The following is a 19,198-nucleotide window of genomic DNA, read 5'->3' as shown; positions in this document are numbered from 1 at the left end:
ACATTGCTCGCGGCACGTCAGGACAGGCTGATTGAAAAGTACGCATTCTAATCACTTTTTATCAATCGCTCGCTCGCATTCATCAGGATGAGGTGGTGGAGATGGTTTTGTGCGAAAATCCCAGCAGATCAGCAGTTTCTGAAACACTCAGACCAGCCCGACTGTTACCAACAACCATGCCAGGTTCAAAGTCACTTAAATCCACTTTTTTGCCGATGCTCGGTTTGAACTTAACCTTCGTCTTGTGTTAGGGTCGACACCGACCTGTTTTTAGGTTTTAAATGCACAACATAACCATATAAATTTGTTTATTGCATCAAGGCTTTATGACTTTGTCAGGAACCTCCATTTCAACAAAATAAAACAAAAAAAAATTGTTTTCACTAAATTATAAAATGCTCTAGTTGAAATTAAAACCTTTGTGTTGTTAGGGTCGGTTTCGACCCAGTTATAAAAATAAGATTATAAAGCAATAATTAGAACCAAAACTGTAACCCTAACCCATTTTTTTTTTTATTGAAATTGAGGAATATACTGACAAAAACAAGGCCCAGGGGCCCACACCAAAAATATTAAAACCAATATTTTTATGGATAAGGAAGCCTAACAAGGTAACCAAGAGATGAGAAACAAATTGGATGATAGATCATTGTTTTTGGTGTATTTTACAACTAAATTAAAACACGGGTCAAAACCGACCTGTTAACATAAGAGATGGTAACAGGGAACTAACACAAGACGAAGGTTAAGCAAGTCGTCTTGACCACCCTACATGCCTAAATGCATTGAGTTGCGGCCATGCGATTGGCTGATTGATTGAACAGGTGTACTTGATAAAGTGGCCGGTGAGTGTACGTGTAGCTATGTTTGTGTGTTTAGTGTTTGCTTTGCTGTAATAGTCAAATGCAAGGACATTGATCAAGGCGCCTATAACAGGATAGCAGGAAGAGAAAACGGGAAAGTATCTATAAAGGGGTCTTCCAACTTCCAACTTTTGTGGAACAATGGTCTTTGACTTGCGAGGGTGAGACGTAGGTTTAAGATCAGCAGCTGGCAGCTGTTTGCCAATTTTTTAGAGTAGCACATGGAGAACTGTAATCACAAAAGCTATTTAAGTAAGGAAAAGCTAAAGCAACCGTATCATAATAAAGGCTAAAGTAATAGCAAAAGCAAGACCATTACGAAATGGCAAACGCATTAGAAAAATGGAAAAACAGTATTGTTTCAGATGTAGCAAAAGCAATGTGGAAAAACAAAAGAAAAAAGTAAGTCACTTTAATTACATTAGAAATCATGATGAAATTATTCTGTCATTTATTTCCCTTTTAATCCTCTCTACATTTCTTCGTTCGTCTTTGTCTTGTTTTTTTGGCACTCCTATCATTCCTTAAGATTATGCCTCAAGGATGGATCGATGCCAACTATTCACACAAAGATGATGGAAATCTAAGTATAAAAAAGTATTTTTGCTCTCAGGCTGGGTGCTGTATGTTCTCTCGTACAGGAAAAACATATTTCAAGGGCTTATTGAGTCTCTATTCGTGTCCAAATTTATATTTGGATGGAAACTCGGAGAGCCTTCCTCCAAGGAAGAGGTGATTAGGGAGGTGACTCACTCCACTAAATGTGGCAGGCCTGAACAGAGAAGACTTATTTGTATCCTTGTGGCAGTTTCAACAAAGCATATCTGAGGTATTTGATTAAGTTTTTCAGGAAATTGCATCAGCCTGTAATGTATCCTTTAATGAAAATATTTCCTTAAATAGAGTTTTGAATTAGCGGTCATTCTAACATATGCCTGTTGCAAGTAGAAGCCAGACTCGGTCTGTACTATATTGCAATAAAATGAAATGTAAGAAAATTTGCAGACAAATATTTCAGAAGTTTAGATATAATTATTTGATGTAATTTCCTGCTTCTCGTAGCAGCTTCAACTGGAACAACTATTCCGTCTGTGACAGACTTCTTTGTCAGCTGCACAGCTTTTTGTCTCCCTCGTTCATTCTCATGTTTATTCTCTCATTCCCCTCTCCGTCCTTAATTTCCTGTCCCTCTTGGATTTTCCCCGCGTTTTTTTCCCCCAACCCCTCTTTTACTCCCGATCTTTCCGTCCCCACTAACCAATTTACAGCCTTCGTCTCCTTCGACACACATTTGCTTTCCCTCTCCCTCTTTTAGTGTTGTTTGCTCTTGGTTTGTTCCATCACATTGCTCTGCCCCTTCTACGAGGATAATTTTATTATCTTTTAAAAGACAAATTCGCCTTTTAATTTGTTAGCGGAACAACAGCTTCTGTACTTTATTTATCAAACAGCTTGCTTTTTATATTTCTAATGTTTGTCTATGGAATTGTCCACCATGACTTGTGCTGCTTCCTTTCTCAGGGTCACCCTTGTGAAAGAGGTCTCGATCTCAATGGGTCTTTTATCTGGTTAAATAAAGGTTTGATTAAAATAAATAAAATAAAATACATGCAGGCTAAAAAGTCACACACACATATACTCGGCATTTTGGGATAAAAACCTAAACCTTGAAGTTTTGGTGAAATCTTTTTAGACCTCCATGATAAAATTAGGATGTGGACTATATCAGACCTTGGCTTTAAAACCATTTCTAAAGTTTGGAGTGTTCTCAGTTGTACATTGGACTTAAAACGTTTGCCATCTTATCAGTATTAATATGTGCTTAGGAAGGGCGCTTTGTCAGGCAGGTGATCAAGGACTCAAAAGTGCCTCAGAGCTTCAGATCTCTTCTGCAGAGATGAGAAAATCTATCAGACTGACGACCCTTTCAGCAGCTCTCCATCAGTCATCCAAGCAGTAAAACAGCTAAACCATATGCCGCTCTATTGAGTTTGCCAAAAGGTGTTCAGAAGACACTATGAGCACATGGGAAAATAATCTTGTATCTGGTGAGATAAAAAGAAATGAAGTCTCTTGGTAGGACTCGAAGCAACATAAACCACAAGGCATGACCTAGCACATTCATCGTTAAGAAAAAAGCACGGTGGTGATAGCATCATGCTGTGGAAAGACCTGAAAATGGCACTTGAGCGACTTTCCGTTTGTTCTGATTCTCTCCTCCTTTCTGACTCCATTGAAGCTTGGGAGCGCCGGTCAGAAAGGATGCAATATAATGACCGAAAATGCCAGTGAGAGTGCTGAGATGGATGCTAAAAAGTTCCAGATGCTAACACCCATTAAGGGGAATTGATTGACTAGATCACTAAGAAGGAAGCTGAAATGCTCAACAGGTTACTAAAGTTGTAGTTCATGTCTATTACCTAGAGAGTGGACAGTCATGTTGACAACATAGTGAAGTCATTTGTAATCAGTCTAAAAATTTTTTATTTATTGCCCCGTAAGATTTAGATCCAAGGTGACCAAAACGAGTCTTCAAAACTCTTCAAAAACTCTTCAGAAGTTCAGGACTACAATCACAGAATATTGGACTGAACCCACAACTAAAAGCCTGAAATAATGCTGTGTCATTTTAACAAATACAAAGATACACAGAGCTAAGAAGCACATTGGATACACTCGCCCTTTGAACCATATCATATCATCCCAAACTCTTACTTCTGACCTAAGAGTGTGCTGTTGTACTTAGTACCAGTCAATTTAATGTCTTACACCTGGAAATAAGAGTTTCTACTCTTGTAATATAGTTTCGAACTAAGGCAGATTAACATTGTTTTAACCTATTATCAGGTTGATGTGTGAATTATTCATGACAGCCCTCAATATGTTCAAAACAAACTTCTTAGTTTCATAAGATAGTGTTTTGGATAGAAATCCATGATTTGCAATATTCACCTGCGATATCTGTGAAAATCATCTCTTTTGTCAAACTTCGCTCAGACTTCCTGATCGAAAACTTTGCCCTTTAAATTTTACTGTGAAAACTTCAATGTTTGCTCATTATTACTTTGTTATCAGGCTCGTTGACATCAGCGTTCCATTTTCTTCACCTTGTTCGGCCTGTTGCTGTGCATACGCTGATCGGGATCCATAAAATCTAAATGTCAGGCCTCTGTGCTTGTTCAGTCTTCATCTACTTTGGAGATGTCGAGTCAAGTCAAATTTATTTATATAGCACATTTCATGTACAAAACCATTCAAAGTGCTTTACATAAAATAAAAACGTTGCAGCAGGGAGTGGAAGAAGCATTAAAAATAAGTAAAAGAATATAAAGAGAAACAAATAAAGTAATTAAAATGAATTAAAATGATTAAAAACAAGCAACAGTCCAGATAAGTTAAAAGATAGCGTGCAGATTTCATGCATAGACACATGAGAAATGTTTTTTACCTGGATTTGAAAATGTCTACATTTGGTGAAAGTGTTTATTTCCTCCAGACACTGACACAGAACGTCTGCTGGGCTGCAGTCGTCCGGTGACAGAGACACATAAAGTTGTGTATCGTCGGCATAACTGTGATAATTGATGTTAAAGTTCTGCAATATCTGACCCAAAGGGAGCATATACAAGTTAAACAGAAGAGGTCCAAGAATTGACCCCTGGGGGACTCCACAAGTCATGGCCACTCGCTCAGATTCATAGCTGCCAATCGTAACAAAATAACTCCGGCCTTCTAAGTAGGACCTGAACCAGTTAAGGACCGCTCCAGAAAGTCCAACCCAGTTTTCCAGCCTGTGCAACAGGATTCTGTGATCTACAGTATCAAACGCAGCGCTGAGGTCCAACAGAACCAGGACTGAAACATTACCAGAGTCAGTATTCAACCTGATGTCGTTTAACACTTTGACCAGAGCTGTTTCAGTGCTGTGATGACGTCTGAAGCCTGATTGAAAGTTATCGAGACTTCCACTTTCATTCAGAAAGTCGTTAAGCTGGCTAAATATAACTTTCTCAATAATCTTAGATATAAAAGAGAGATTAGAGACAGGTCTGTAGTTGTTCATCATAGAGGAGTCTAGAGTTCTCTTCTTTAGGAGTGGCTTAATGGCAGCTGTCTTTAGTGACTTGGGAAAAATGCCTGATGCCAGTGAGCTGTTAACTATTCGTAGGAGATCACTTTCTACTGAGGTAAAAACAGTTTTTAAAAAGTCGGATGGTATTATGTCCAGAGAACAAGTTGTTGATTTCAGATGCCGAACTGTTTCCTCTAGGATTTTTAAATCAACAATATTAAATTGTGACATAACGTCAGAGTTATTTCTAGGTTTTAGACACAGATTAGTTTTCTTGTTTGTCTTTGTTGCGTTAATGTTTTGTCTAATTGTTTTGATTTTTTGGCTAAAAAAGTTGGCAAATTCGTTGCATTTCTCAGTGGAGAGGAGGTCTGGGTTTGACTGTTTAGGAGGATTTGTGAGTTTGTCAACCAAAGCAAACAGTTCGAGAATTATTGACATTCTTATTAATCATTTCAGATAAATGCAGCTGTCTGGCCTTGCACAGCTCACTGTTATAACTACGCAGGCTGTGTTTGTACAGCTCATAGTGAATCTGAAGCTTTGCTTTCCTCCATTTACGTTCAGCTTTCCTGCATTCTCTTTTCAGGTTTTTGACCGTTGTGGTGTTTCTCCATGGGGTTTTCTGTTTGATCAAGGTGCTCTTGATTCTTTCTCAGTGCAAGCAGCTTCCATTACATTCAAAATGTTTAAGTTGAAATGATCCAGCAGTCTGTCAACCGACTTTGCGCTCATAGTTGGTAACATAGCCATGGCCTCCCTAAACTGAGCACTTGTTTTCTCAGTTTGAACTGTTTACCTCAGAGCAGGCTGTATAACATAAGCATAACTTACTGCTTATCATCTCACTCTACACTTTATATAAAAGCATTATTTCTTACCTTACTGTAACGTCGATGTGATGGGTACCTGGAGGATTTTTGATGTAGTTTGTAGTTATCCAGTGCCATCCTCACCATTTCTAGAAGCTCACGTCTCTTATCCCGATTACTCCTTTCCCTCATGGGTACCTTTTCATTTCATTTAGTTTGTTTTCATTTGTTTTCGTGACACAGATTGGTTAAGATTTTAATGCAAAACATTAACATTGATGCAAACATTAAAAGCCAGCATGAATAAAAATTGCCTGCTGAAAGAATCAGATTAAAATGTGGCTTCGTGTCACTTGTCTGTCACACATGTCAGAGAGGATCTTACAGCCGGCGGTGCCCCGACTCAAACATTCAGCATGACAGCCGTCACACGGTGACTTTGTCTGCTGTTTATTTGACAGCAATGAGATTTGACAGTAGTCGGAAGGATCTGGTTCACACAGTGCTTTTGATTCAAACTGCCATTGCCATCAAGTGAAAACTCTATTCACCTGTTTGAGGGCATGGTTGGTAATTGCTGTCCAATTTTAGGCCCTCTCTCTTCAAACTGGACAGACAATCCCAGTCTTCCTCTGACCATCTGTCTGCCGCATCACGTGGTGTCACCTCAGATAACTAATTACAAAGGGCCACAACCTGAATGAAGACGGGAAAATCCCACCAGTCGATCAATGGTCAAACACAAATTTTTGGAAGCTCCGGCCGTCTAAATCCTTCTCGGCGCATGGCAGGATGTTCAAGCTTTGCATCAAGGGTGACATTTTAGAATTTTCTCTTTTCATTCTTCTCATTTTCACAGCATCTGTGTGGGATGCAGCAGTGAAAGGCGATGTAATCTCACTTTTGAAACACGGTGAAAGCTCCCGCATGTCTGAAATTAAATGGACAAGCGTAGTATTGCATGTTTTCTTGTCGCTATCTGCTTGCAAATTTAATGGGTTTTTCCAGGGGAGAATTTCAGATTTAGAACTATTTTGAAAAGCTTTGAATAGTTTGACTTTTTATTGAAAATGATACAATTGTCATTTTAATACAATGCTTGTTTTTTGCACTGTATTGAAATTGTAAAAATGTGTCAAAAAATAAAAAATAAACTCACCCTTCTCCATTGATTATAATAATAATATGATTGTTATATTTAAGCTCTCTTGAATGAAAAAGATGTTTCACTCGCTGCCACTGTCAGCTTCAGCGGTAAATCAGAAGCTGAAGATAAAGGCTTTCTGTTCTGCCTTTAAAGAACACAATAGATGTCATTTGCAATTTACTCAAGGTAAGCCACTTAGGCCACAAACCTCAAAAACTTCATACCAATTTGAGTGAGTGATTTTTCCCAGATAATTAACTGTCACTCAGAATCCTGTTGGTCTAAACGCACAACAGTCCCATAACAATTAAGTTAAATACTTAGAAAACCACGAACAGTTCCGACCCTTTAAATCTTTGTAAAAGTAATGTAGGATACATTGATGGGATGATGTGGAGACTTTTGGGTTGTGGAAAAAAAGGACAAGGAAATAACTGTCTGATTCCAAAGAGTCGTGGTGTAAAATTCAACCTGAATAAAGTTTGCTTGAAGCGCTGTGAGTTGTTTGAGATGGTGGAAACTCACTTCTCTGTTACCTTAGCTCCACTGTCAGAATTTCTCCCTGATTCTCCAAACTGAGAGCACTCTGACCGCCGTCTGCGGCAGGCAACACATCGCCTGCTCATTAGTACACTGGAAAAAATGCCCCTCCAAAAATAAGTAAAAAAACAACAAATAAAAGACGTTTTTGCTTGAAATAAGCAAAAAAATCTGCCAATGGAACTAGTGAAAATCGGCTTGTCAAGATTTCCTGAAATAAAATGTGATATTTGGGACTTTTGAGTTAAAAGTGATCTTGAAATTAGCTTAAAAACCTCTTCAAATGAAAAAAAAGCTTGTTTCATATGAAATATGACTCAAAACAAGATGCTTTCAAGACTTTTTCACTTAACAAGATATTCCAGATGTATTGTATTAATAAGAACCCACCGTGACACAGGTGTCACACGCCCTTACGTCCCCCATAATTTTCCTTGATGGAGAAATTATCCAGGTTCTTAACTCCCAATGTGACATATATGTCACATTACAGATCTCTGACAGTGGGGGGGTTGGTATTTTGTTATAACCCCCTTAATTTTCATTTAAGTAGAAATGGGTCTGGGTTCTTATGGGTTAAAACAAGTCCCTATATCTGGCTGAAATGGTACTTGTTAGGCAGTTGTGTCTGATATTAAGTGTAATGAGATATTTTGACTAGAAATGAGACATGAGAAATGAGAAATGAGACATGTCTGTTCAATAGTTGTATTTACTTTTCTGTTAAAAAAGATATTTTGGTCTGGTGAAGAGGGCTGTGTGAAGTACACTGGTAAAATACAAAGTCTTACCATGTATATTAGAAAAGAAAAAAATATATATTTGTGACAGTTTTGAATGATATTTTTGTAACAATTAAAAAGAAAAAGTAGGATTAACTGCTTTAGCCACTGTTAAAGGTACACCTAGTGGGAAGCAAAAGTCGTTGTACAGTGTACTGCTTGTATCTTTTATGTATTTATCCTTCTGTCTTAAATGTAGCGAAGAATAGTGCTTTGTTCTCGAGGAGTACTAAAATTGTCCTTCCCAGCTTTATTCATGCTGCAGTCAGTGGCTTGTTATGCAGTTGCTTAGCTACCGTCTAACTTGCAACATCTCATCACATTAATAAAGCTCCATGTAACAGTTTTCTTGACAAATATCCTGTTTTGTCTACTCTCGACTTTAATCTCAGTTTTTTTTTATCACGAGGTGTCCTCTATAACTTTCGCGTCCTTGCTCGACTGACTAAACAACACAAACCAAACATGTGCCGCCAAACACAAACGACCTTCCTGCTGCGATTCACGCTGCCGTTGTTCAAGCTTTGCTGCAGTTGCATCACACATCGATTCACAGCCAATGCATTCCTGATTAGGTGTGGGTACGGTAATTGTTTTCATTGCTTTGGATTGAGACGACATTGAATTCAAATGCGGCCCATCGATCTTTTGTTGGAGGGAAATTGGGTTTGTTACCAGCGTTGTAGATCCCTCATGGCCCACATGTTAACCTTTTGGTATCTTTTCCCTTTCCCCACCATATTTTTCCCTCCAACCTCACTCCATGCCTGGCCATCTGTACCCTCCCCTCTTCTTCCAACCTTTTGACTGTATCTCCCTTTTCTCATACACTGATGCACAACACTGCATGTCAGTGTTTACAGCTTCCCTATGAGCAGGGGCGATTTTAGGATCTGGTCTTTAGGGGGGCCCAGCCCCCCCAGTGCTCACAGAGGCACATTATTTCTCACTAATTAAGGCGAACTAGTACATATATAAATTTTGGAGCCGTATTAGTTTTGCTTTGAGTAGTGTTTCCCCTACAACATTCAATTTTGACCTCTTCATTTCAAAAGACTGTGGCTTGGACAGGGATAACAGAGAGCCTGAGACAAATATTGAAGATAACTCAACATTTATTTTGGGAGTAAAGAGTTAAAACAAAAACAAATGCTAGAAAATAAATATAATGGTCACTAAAATAATGCATCCTTGAGCAAAAAAACAAACAAAAATACACACTTTGTAATCACCCAAGGCTAATAATATCAAGAATGCCTTTTGAAAATAAATAAATAAATAAATAAATAAATAAATAAAACACAAATATAAATTAAATAAATAAATAAAGCTTCTTTCTGTGTGGATTAAGAAGGGCCCACTGCCAACCAATCAGAAGAGATGTAGTTGATAAGTGGACTGGTCACGAGCCTCGTTTTGAAGCAGGGTTGCCAGACACACAGGGTTGCCAGACACACAAGGTTGCCAGATTGGCCAATCGCACCAAAGTATTGCGCAAGGGCAGAGCAAGTTTTTTGCATAATATAATATTTTAAAGATGTGCTGAGCCAGGGGGTGCCGAGCTATCTCACGGTGGTGCCTTGGCACCACTAAAAACACACTAGCCTCGCCCCTGCCTACGAGTACACAACATATTAACAACAGCAAGCAGTCTTCTTAGTTCCCTCCTTTAGCTCGTGGCTGATGCTGTCTATCTCATACACTGTACTATTCTTTATTTGAAAACAACATAAGAACAGAAACAACGATTCTGACCTTTACTTTGACTTTTGTTTCATTGCAGTCAGTATTAACCCAAGACATTTCATTTTCAGTACTGTCAGTTCAATTTAATTTGCAAATATTAGGGCTGGGCGCGTTAACTCATTATTATCGCGTCAATTTGTCAATTATTTAACGCAGATAAATATTATATCGCGCATTAACGCAGGTTTTATTATTGTAAAATTCGGTTGAATGCATCACATTCACACAGTTACAGCAAACACCACGAAGCATGGAGTAATAAAATAAAAATAAACTAGCAGGTAACATCATCGTTACAGATGCTCCTCGGTCTCTGTGTGTGAAGCTCACGGAGCTAACCGGCGCTACTTCCTGTTTTACTTGTTTCAACATAAAAGCCCGTATTTCAAAATAAATTAAAAAAACCTCCTGCATTTACAGCCAAGTTGAATTGTCTTCTCAGCGTAGTAGTTCCAGTCTAAAATATCACTTAAAGGCAAAACACACAACTGATAGCAGCAAGTCATTCAAGGAAACAGACAGTGGAGCGAGGCTTCTACATAAAAACTACAGAAAGATGCTGATGTTAAAAGTGTGTTTGCACAACAAATGTTATGGCACTTTCATTCATATGGCAGCACATTTAAAATAAAGCTAAATGCTAAAAGCTATACGCTACTTTTGGATTCATTTTTGGATTCTGCGTACAAATGCGATTAATCGTGATTAATCAGGGAAATCATGTGATTAATTAGATTAAAAATTTTAACCGTTGCCCAGGCCTAGCAAATATTCATCCATTTTGTTCATTTCAGGTCCCGCAGCACATTCTAAAAAACGTTGGGACAGTCCAGCTTCTATCCTGGAAAAGATCGATTTCTGTACTTTCTTGCTTTAACGCTGCTGTCAGATATCAAAAGGACAACGACACAACTCCATACCATCACAGAGTTTGGCTTTCTCCCACAAAAGTTTGGGAGTTTTCTGTTGTTGAACATGTATTATTCTTGCAAACATAAGAGATGCATACTGCTCCTCTGCTCATCCTCCATCAGGAAAACCAGACCATAATCTGGTACTCCTGACCTCCAACTATCTTTCAGCACTTATCGTTCAGTGCCAACCTGTAATCAAAAAGACTATTACAATGTTTGTTTGTTTTTTATCAGAAAGCTGAAGAAACTCGGAAAGGTTGCTTTAAGGTCACAGACTTGAATGCACTCTGTGAGCCATCTGGAGATGAAATCAATGCCATGACAGAGTGTATGACAGACTACATTAACCTCTGTGAGAGAGTATCATCCCACTCAAGGGCAACGAGGTGCTTCCCCAGTAATAAGCCCTAGATCATCAGCCACCTGAAAAAGCTGCTGAACATGAAAAAGAAGCCCTTTAGGTGGACAGATGGTGAATGATTGGGGAGTGTCCGGGATAACTTAAAAAAGCAGAGAGAGTAAGTAGGGTGTGCAGAACGAGCTAGAAAGCAAGCTCCAGTTGGAAGTTGGGAAACAAACTGAGGAGAATGATGCGAGGAATGGCTGGTCAGGGATGAAAAAGATCACAGGCTTCAAGGAAAAGGGGGATACGACTGATGGAAGTATGGACAGAGCCAATGAACCAGACATGTTTTTCAATAGGTTCAGTTCAGAAAAACGCTCTGCATTCTCCCCCCAGTGCCTCCAGCAAAGTAGATCTCACACCCTCCCTGTCACATCTTTACAGTGTCACCCAGCACCTCAGTCATGGATCGCACCAACATTTCCCTCCATATCAGGACACAGTCAGACCTGCTCTGCATTCCTATCCAGCCTGTCTGTATCCAGCACTCAGGTGAAGAAATAGCTGGAGAGACTGAACTGGAATAAAGCCCAAGGTCCAGATGTCAGACCAATGGTGCTGAAGGCAGATGCAGAACAGCTATGTGTGATTCTAAAGCACCTCTTCAACCTTAGCCTGAGTTAGGAGAAGGTTTCAGTGCTGTGGAAGACATCCTGCCTTGTTCCAGAACTTAAACAATCTCTTAACAACTACAAACCAGCTGTCCCAACATCCCACATCATGAAAGTCCTGGAGAGACTGGTATTGGCTTCCCTAAGTAAAGAAAGTGAGCACTGTGACCCACAGTTCTTTATCATTCAAGATGAGAAAATGTCCTCATCTACCTGCTTCAATGGGCTACTCTCATCCGGACAAAACAGGCAGTTCTGTGAAGATAATTTTCACTGATTTCTCTGGCGCTTTTAATGGCCTGCACATTTTTGTGAGAAGCTGATAAAGAGGAATTTCGCAAAAGTTGTTCAACATAATGGACAACACTGCATACCCTCTACAAAACATAGTAACCTTACCAAATATGGGCTTTTAACTTGTTTAAATTTATGAAATAGTTCCTTTTTACCTTCTTTTTCCATAGCATATTATATTTTGATTTTCCCCCACTGGGGGATGAATAAAGTATTTTTCTATTCTATTCTATACTAATATTTTCCAATTTGGGGTTATAATTTAACTTTAAGATCACATGAAATCCTGTTTGGACGACTGAGACGTTATGCTAACATCTTTCTGTACTGTTTTGTCTTTCTCTCCCTCAGCTGTCAGAATGCAGAGCCAGTCCAAAGAAGAGCTCAGAGCCGGCTGTAGACCTGCTGGGACTGGGTAAGACACCAACAACCTTCCGTCACCTTTCAATCTAAAGTCCTCAGGCAATATATCAACTCATCAAACTGTATTTTAACGTGTGGCTAATGTGTCAGATATGTAAATTAAGCCAGTAATGTTGAAGAATGTAATCATCTTTTTAGGCTGATATTATAATAACTGCAAGGGGAAGTAATGTTGGACATTATCTGGAAGAGTTTAACGCTGCCAGGCTTAGTTTGAGTCAGGTCCTAATCTACCATTAGTGACCCCAGGCAGCCATGGAAAAAAAATCACCCAACAGTCCACTCATACAGAGATATAGTATGACTGAATGTTCATTCCAGATTTGAACATTTTCTTTCTTTTACTAAAAGCGGTTGCGGTCGATTAAAATTGTAAAATTCAAGTGCAGAGCTCGATTAGAAATCTTAACATTCCAACAAAGCTGGGAAAATGACACCATTTATCTCCTGCTGGTTATATATTAATCTGAAAGAAGTCGAATCTTTTCAGTGGCTTATTTAAAACCTGAAACAGGCCACGCAGCCAAACAAAAGCCGCAGAGCTAAAGGATGGTTTATGAGAGGAAAGCAATTAAGCTTGTTGCATTTTGTTTCTTTGGAATTTAGAGCAAAAAACGGAAGAAAAAAAAGATGCAAGAGGGCACCGAATACTTCTGAGTCAGCAAAGAGTACTTTCTAGACTGAAACTGAGCATCAAAGATGTCTTCAGAAGGCTCCGGTGGACTTCTCACATGGGGATACATCAGAAATCAGATTTAGTGTATTTCATCTGCTCCCTGCACAGCCACGAAAAGTGCAACGTTTTACCCACTCATGTAGTTACCCTTATTTGGGATAATTGGAGCTCTCCTCGTGGTGCAGTCAGACTGACGATTGCTCCCCATCCACTTCAGCGGTCTGGCTGTAAATGAATTCCTTCTCCTTGGTATAGGGCTCTGATTGCAGCTTTTACAAAGCTGCAATTTTCAACCCAAGATTATTCCCTCCCTGCTGTCATTTTCACAGGTTTCACAAATCAAAATGGGTGCCACGCTCATGCAGCAGCCTCGAAGAACATGACGGTCATTTGACATCGCTCTGTAATCTGCAAAGGCTTGCAAATCACTGTTGTGAAACGGTTCCCTGATTTCACTTTGATTCAGCTTAAGGTGTGTTCGGTAGGTTTCCTCTCAGACAGGCCAGGGAGAATGTTAAAGATTCCTGTTCCTATGACAGCAGAATGATATGGATATGATATACAACATGAGATGGAGGGAAACTCTTTAGATCTCCAGTCATTACACTTAAAAGTGCTGGGTGAGTTATCAGCAGAATTCTGCAACAGTTAAAAGTTCTGAAGTGAAACATTCTGTGACTGATGTCATATCATACTACAACATTATTAATGTGAAGGTGTTAAGTCCAGTGTTTCCCAGTAGAAAAGATAATGCAAAGAGTGCATGATGTGATGATGGGAGAGGAAAGAAGTTCTTTGAACACATGGCTGCCATGTTTGGGCTTAAAGCAGTTTTTGACAGGAAAAACTCTGGGAGGTCCTGATAAAAATAGTCTTGAGGGGAAAACGAAAAAAGGGTCTGGTCTACATGTTCACAGGTATTTTAAAGAAAACATTTCCCCTCTTTTATTCTCGGAAAACAAAAAAATCCCACCCCAACAGCACTCACTGTTGGAGAAAAATCCCCGGTGACCGGTACCTGCATCTATACTCGGGGCCCATCTGGCACATGCTTGCCTTCCTGTTTTTCAAACCTCTTGTCTCGACACTTCAAAGATGTCCGCTGATCTCCCTGTTAAGGAGCACATGCACCGTGTGTTTGCAACCTTCTAAACTACACTGGCATTGTAATTGCCTTTCTCCTTGACGTGCAGGCCGAGCAGGCCTGGGCGACAGCGGACATTCTCTCGCCGTTCTGCAGCAACGGCTTCATTCTCACAATTCTCCCACCGGCTGCCGGTCCGATCAGGACCCATCCAAAAATCTGCCACGTTGGTATCCTGTGTTAAATTGAACCAAAAACTTTTGTTTCCAGATGAAGCGGTGGAGCTACGTTTGTAAAAAAAAAACCTGTTTATATGTGCACAAGATGTTAGACACCAATTTTAATGCTGTCTCAAAACCAAGAGATATCACAAACCTCTAGTTTATGCTTTAGAAACGCCCTTAAATGCATAAAATGTTATCATGTGATGTATAATCGCATTCTTTAAAATTACATACTAATATCAGTTGTGACAGATGGAGCACACAGACATTTTGAAATCCAAACATTTATTTCTAGGACATTCAGCACTATCATCACACAGGTAGGGGCAGCCAAGAGTCCAAAAGCCAAAGAGGAAACCACAAAGAACGTTTGAAAGACATAAATATGAAATAAAAAGAAAAACTAAACTCGATGTGGGAGCACCAAAAAAATCATTGGCAAGATGTCTTCACTGGAAAAGTGCAAAGAACCAAAGACACCAGGGGAAGGAATACAGAGTGAAAGGTAATCAACTTATGGATCACAGTTGTGGAGCAATCAATTGATTGAGCTCAGGGGGGGAACTGAAGACAGAATGCAAAACAAGTGGGATACACAGGAACAATTCACTGTAAAATAAGATCAAACACCCAAAATCATGACACGAGCATCCGTATATGGAGTAAAGAACACAAGATCCCCCAATCTGAAGAGTTGTAGTAGGTAGTCGCATCAAATGTAAATGCTCAGCGCCTCTGTTGAACTGAAATACATGAAATTTCCAGTAATACTGCTACTTTCCACTGCCCCCCCAGGAACAAGTCCTGCCCCCCTGAGAAATGCCCTGTCCATCCAAAGAAAACTGGCCAGAAAAAAGGCCATGATTTATTATCTCTGTTTGTGTTGTATTGGTAGAATAAATCCAGGTGGTGATTTAAAAAAAGCATATATCTGCAAAGTTTATAGCTTTCTTTATTTTTTTGTTATCGTGTTTCCCCCCCCTCCGAAACCTTAACCCCTTGCTGCTGAAAAAAAAGCCGGTTTTCCCATTTTCGGATGTTTTTGTTGTATATAATGATCTGAAATGTAGACTTAATGAAGGTAATAAAAAGCTGGAGTTGGCTGGATGTCTTGCCCCAAGTATCTGGTTGAAAAAAATAAAACTTCATAGAAAAATTCCACACTGTTAACAAAATTGACGGTCATGATTTATGCTAGTGTGACCATATTTTCATTACGGAATTGAATTATTACTATTATTATTATTATTATTATGATTATTTTTATTATTATTATGATTATGATTATGATTATGATTATGATTATTATGATTACTATTATTATTATTATTATTATTATTATTATGATTATTATTATTATTATTATGCTTGAAGTTGCAGTAGTGGTTTTCCACCAATTTTTTTCAGGTATTCTGCCCCCCCAGATGAGCTAACTGCACCCCCACGCATGCCATTCTGCTCACACCTCTGATGTGGGTGCAAATTAAGCTTGTTTGAATGAACTATTCACCGATGAAAACATTTACGCTTGCACGAGAGTAACAAATGGGATTTAGTGTCTCTGAAACTCAAAGCAGTGGCTTCATCCAGCTTCTGCTTACCTGGTATGATTTGTCACCAAATCCTAAAGTGACACAACTGTTCCAGACTTTTACTATCAGTTTGACAAAGTCTTAAACGTCAGTTTGCTGGAAGAACAGCGCTCTGTATCTCTTGCATGCATATATTTTAATGGCATTTGTGTTTTATTGAAGAACACGACTGGGAAGATGAATGCACTGAGGATATGACATTCAGAAAATGTCACACTCTGGATTCAAACCTGTGGTTTGTGTCCTGGCACACTAACCACCAGAAACATTGTGCTCCATGTTTGTTGACCTTAATCCTAAACGGCAACAACAGAAAGGCCGGCTTCAAGGGGATTCGTCATGAATTCGTAATAAGCAATCACTGGTGTTTCCCCAATATGGGGCTGAGTTGTGTGAGCGAGAGCTGTGCTGATGGAGGAAAGAGATGGTGGACACAGCATTGATCAAAAAATTCCCAAGTGCAGCACGGGATGGGGCAGCGGGGAGGGGAGGCCCTGCTATAAATACACAGCGCTTCTCGCCTTACAGCCAGATCGGGTGGATGAGATTTCACACATAATCAATAAGTCAAATACGTGGCAGCGTGCCTTCAGCAACCGCTCTATTCCTTCCTTTATTCCTCCATATCTCAGGTGACGTTCCTGTGCGGCTGTCAGTGAACCTCTTTCTCCGTTGGCTTTCTGTGTCTGTGCAGTTTAATTCGGTGTTCCAGACGGTGCTGCAGTGAATTAGCCTAGAAATTTAGACGCCCCTAGCGGCCGCAAATGGAATTTGCTCCGGGGCTACACTGTACAGCTTTTTGCTGTACGGGTCTGAATTGCTAGGCTAGCAGTGAATGGGAAATTAAACAAAAAAATTTCAAGGACATTAAGTGTACACTGCAAATTATTTGGTTCTTACCAAGAAAAAAAACCTTACATTTAGAAGTGGTAGATATTTTTTCTTGTTTTAAGAATTAATTTCTTATTTTAAGTCTTCAACTTAACAGTATAATCTTATATCAAGCAAAACTTTACTTTTTTTGTCTCAAACAGGCAGGGAATCATAAAATGAGACAATTAACACTTAAAATAAGATGTATTACGTTTCTCCTCCAAAGTCTCATCAAATTAAATCTTGTTTAAAGATTCAATAACAAACTCAACATGCTTGATTCAAGAGTCACACAGAAAATATCTGAAAACACACTTTACTTGGATTTCAAGCATATGACAAATGTTTGTTCACAAAACTGCCTTTGTTAAATCTAGAAACAAGACTCCTACAATCTTAAGTCAAATTATCTTGCTGCATGAACAGATTTTTTCACTTGTTTTGAGTACCTTTTCCCTTAATTTTAGTGTTTTTTTATCTTGTTTGAAGACCCCTATTTTTTGCAGTGTAGCATTTCTAATTATTTTTCTCTCAGTTTTTTTTCTTTTTTCCTTTTCACCCCACTCACTTTGCCCAAAAAATAAACCAAAAAATCAACAACCCAGTGGTATGTTTTTATCAAATATCTGCCATCAACCAGATTAATTGACTGGCACAATGTAAACACCCCTCAGTCCTCCATTGTGGCGTTTCTGGCAGGCTGAACTGACACTAGTGTTTGGAGAGATTAATCACAAATGAACTCTTGTAGCCGCAGTGTTCACATCGCCAGCCGTAATATCCTGATAGTCTTTTTGGTGTTGGATTAGGGGAAAAGAAAAAAAAAAAAAGGCGATCATGATCAATAGTTCTAGAATGCGCTGCTGAGGGTGGCAGCACGTTGGAGTAGCTCTGTACCTCACATTGAGATTAATTCTTTTTTCTAAATTTCATTCCTGTTTTTTCTTGGAAGAAATTGCATTTTTTGGACAACTGTTCCTTCCTGCCTTGGATGCTGTGCAGCTGGATTGATTTTTCCCAATACTTTTGTATATTTTGCTCTTTTGTTATGATGCATAACCATAGCAACAAGGTGGTTTACAACAGGGAGCAGCTGATTAACATTGGAAAAGCAGAAATAATTCGACAACTGAAGCCAGAAGTCCCACTGGAATTGAAAAGGAGGCGTTGTGGATGCAGAGCAGGAGCAAAGAGGAGAGAAAGAAAGAAGTTCAAACCATCTCTGCCATCCGTCATCATGGGCAATGTAAGATCGTTAGCTAACAAGTTGGATGAACTTCTAGCCTTGACAAGGACTCAGCAAGAATATCAGGAATGTAGCATTATGTGTTTTACTGAGACATGGCTGCAGGATCATATCCCCGACTCCAGCGTCTCTCTGCCGGGCTTCCCCACTGTACGAGCAGATCGAGATTTAAAGAGTAGCAGGAAAAGGAAAGGGGGTGGATTGGCAGTGCTTGTCAACAACAGATGGTGTCACCCAGGACATGTTACTGTGAAGAGTCGTCTCTGCAGTCCTGACATTGAACTATTGGCAGTAAGTTTTCGTCCATATTATTTGCCAAGAGAGTTCACCAGTGTTGTTTTGGTGGCTGTTTACATTCCACCCTCAGCTGTTGCCGACACTGCATGTGATGTCATCAGTTCCGTTGTTGCTAAGATACAGACACAACACCCCAATTCTTTTGTGGCAATATCTGGTGATTTTAATCATGCCTCACTCTCTGCTACACTGCCAACTTTTCAACAGTTTGTCAGCTGCTCTACCAGAGAAAACAAGACATTGGATTTGTTTTACACAAATGTCAAGGATTCATACATTTCCAAATCAAGACCTCCCCTGGGTAAATCAGATCACAACCTTGTTTTTCTCTGTTCAGCATATAAACCCCTTGTCCAGAGACTACCTGTCACAAAAAGGACTGTTAGAAAGTGGTCACAGGAAGCTGAAGAAGCCTTACAGGGTTGTTTTGATGCAACCGATTGGATTTCTCTTTGTAAGCCACATGGAGAGGACATTAATGCCATGACTGAGTGTGTGACTGACTATATAAACTTCTGTGTGGACAACACCATCCCCACCAGAACAGTGAGATGCTTCCCTAATAACAAACCCTGGATCACCAGTGAGCTAAAGGAACT

At 39.4% G+C, this 19,198-nt stretch overlaps 1 protein-coding gene across 6 annotated transcripts in view; it reads left to right on the top strand.

The window, feature by feature from the left end:
• smap1 (small ArfGAP 1) overlaps positions 1 to 19,198 on the top strand; it is a 159,970-nt gene that overhangs the window by 87,563 nt on the left and 53,209 nt on the right. For all 6 annotated transcript variants that reach the window (XM_075474616.1, XM_075474613.1, XM_075474615.1 and 3 more), the window contains one exon: positions 12,536 to 12,599. In XM_075474616.1, the coding sequence (XP_075330731.1) occupies positions 12,536 to 12,599 (64 nt within the window). The remainder of the gene's footprint in view (positions 1 to 12,535; positions 12,600 to 19,198) is intronic.

Source organism: Odontesthes bonariensis, chromosome 2, assembly GCF_027942865.1.
Source record: "Odontesthes bonariensis isolate fOdoBon6 chromosome 2, fOdoBon6.hap1, whole genome shotgun sequence".
NCBI lineage: Eukaryota > Metazoa > Chordata > Actinopteri > Atheriniformes > Atherinopsidae > Odontesthes > Odontesthes bonariensis.
Note: the sequence above shows the minus strand (reverse complement) of the source record. Positions and strands in the feature narration are given on the sequence as shown.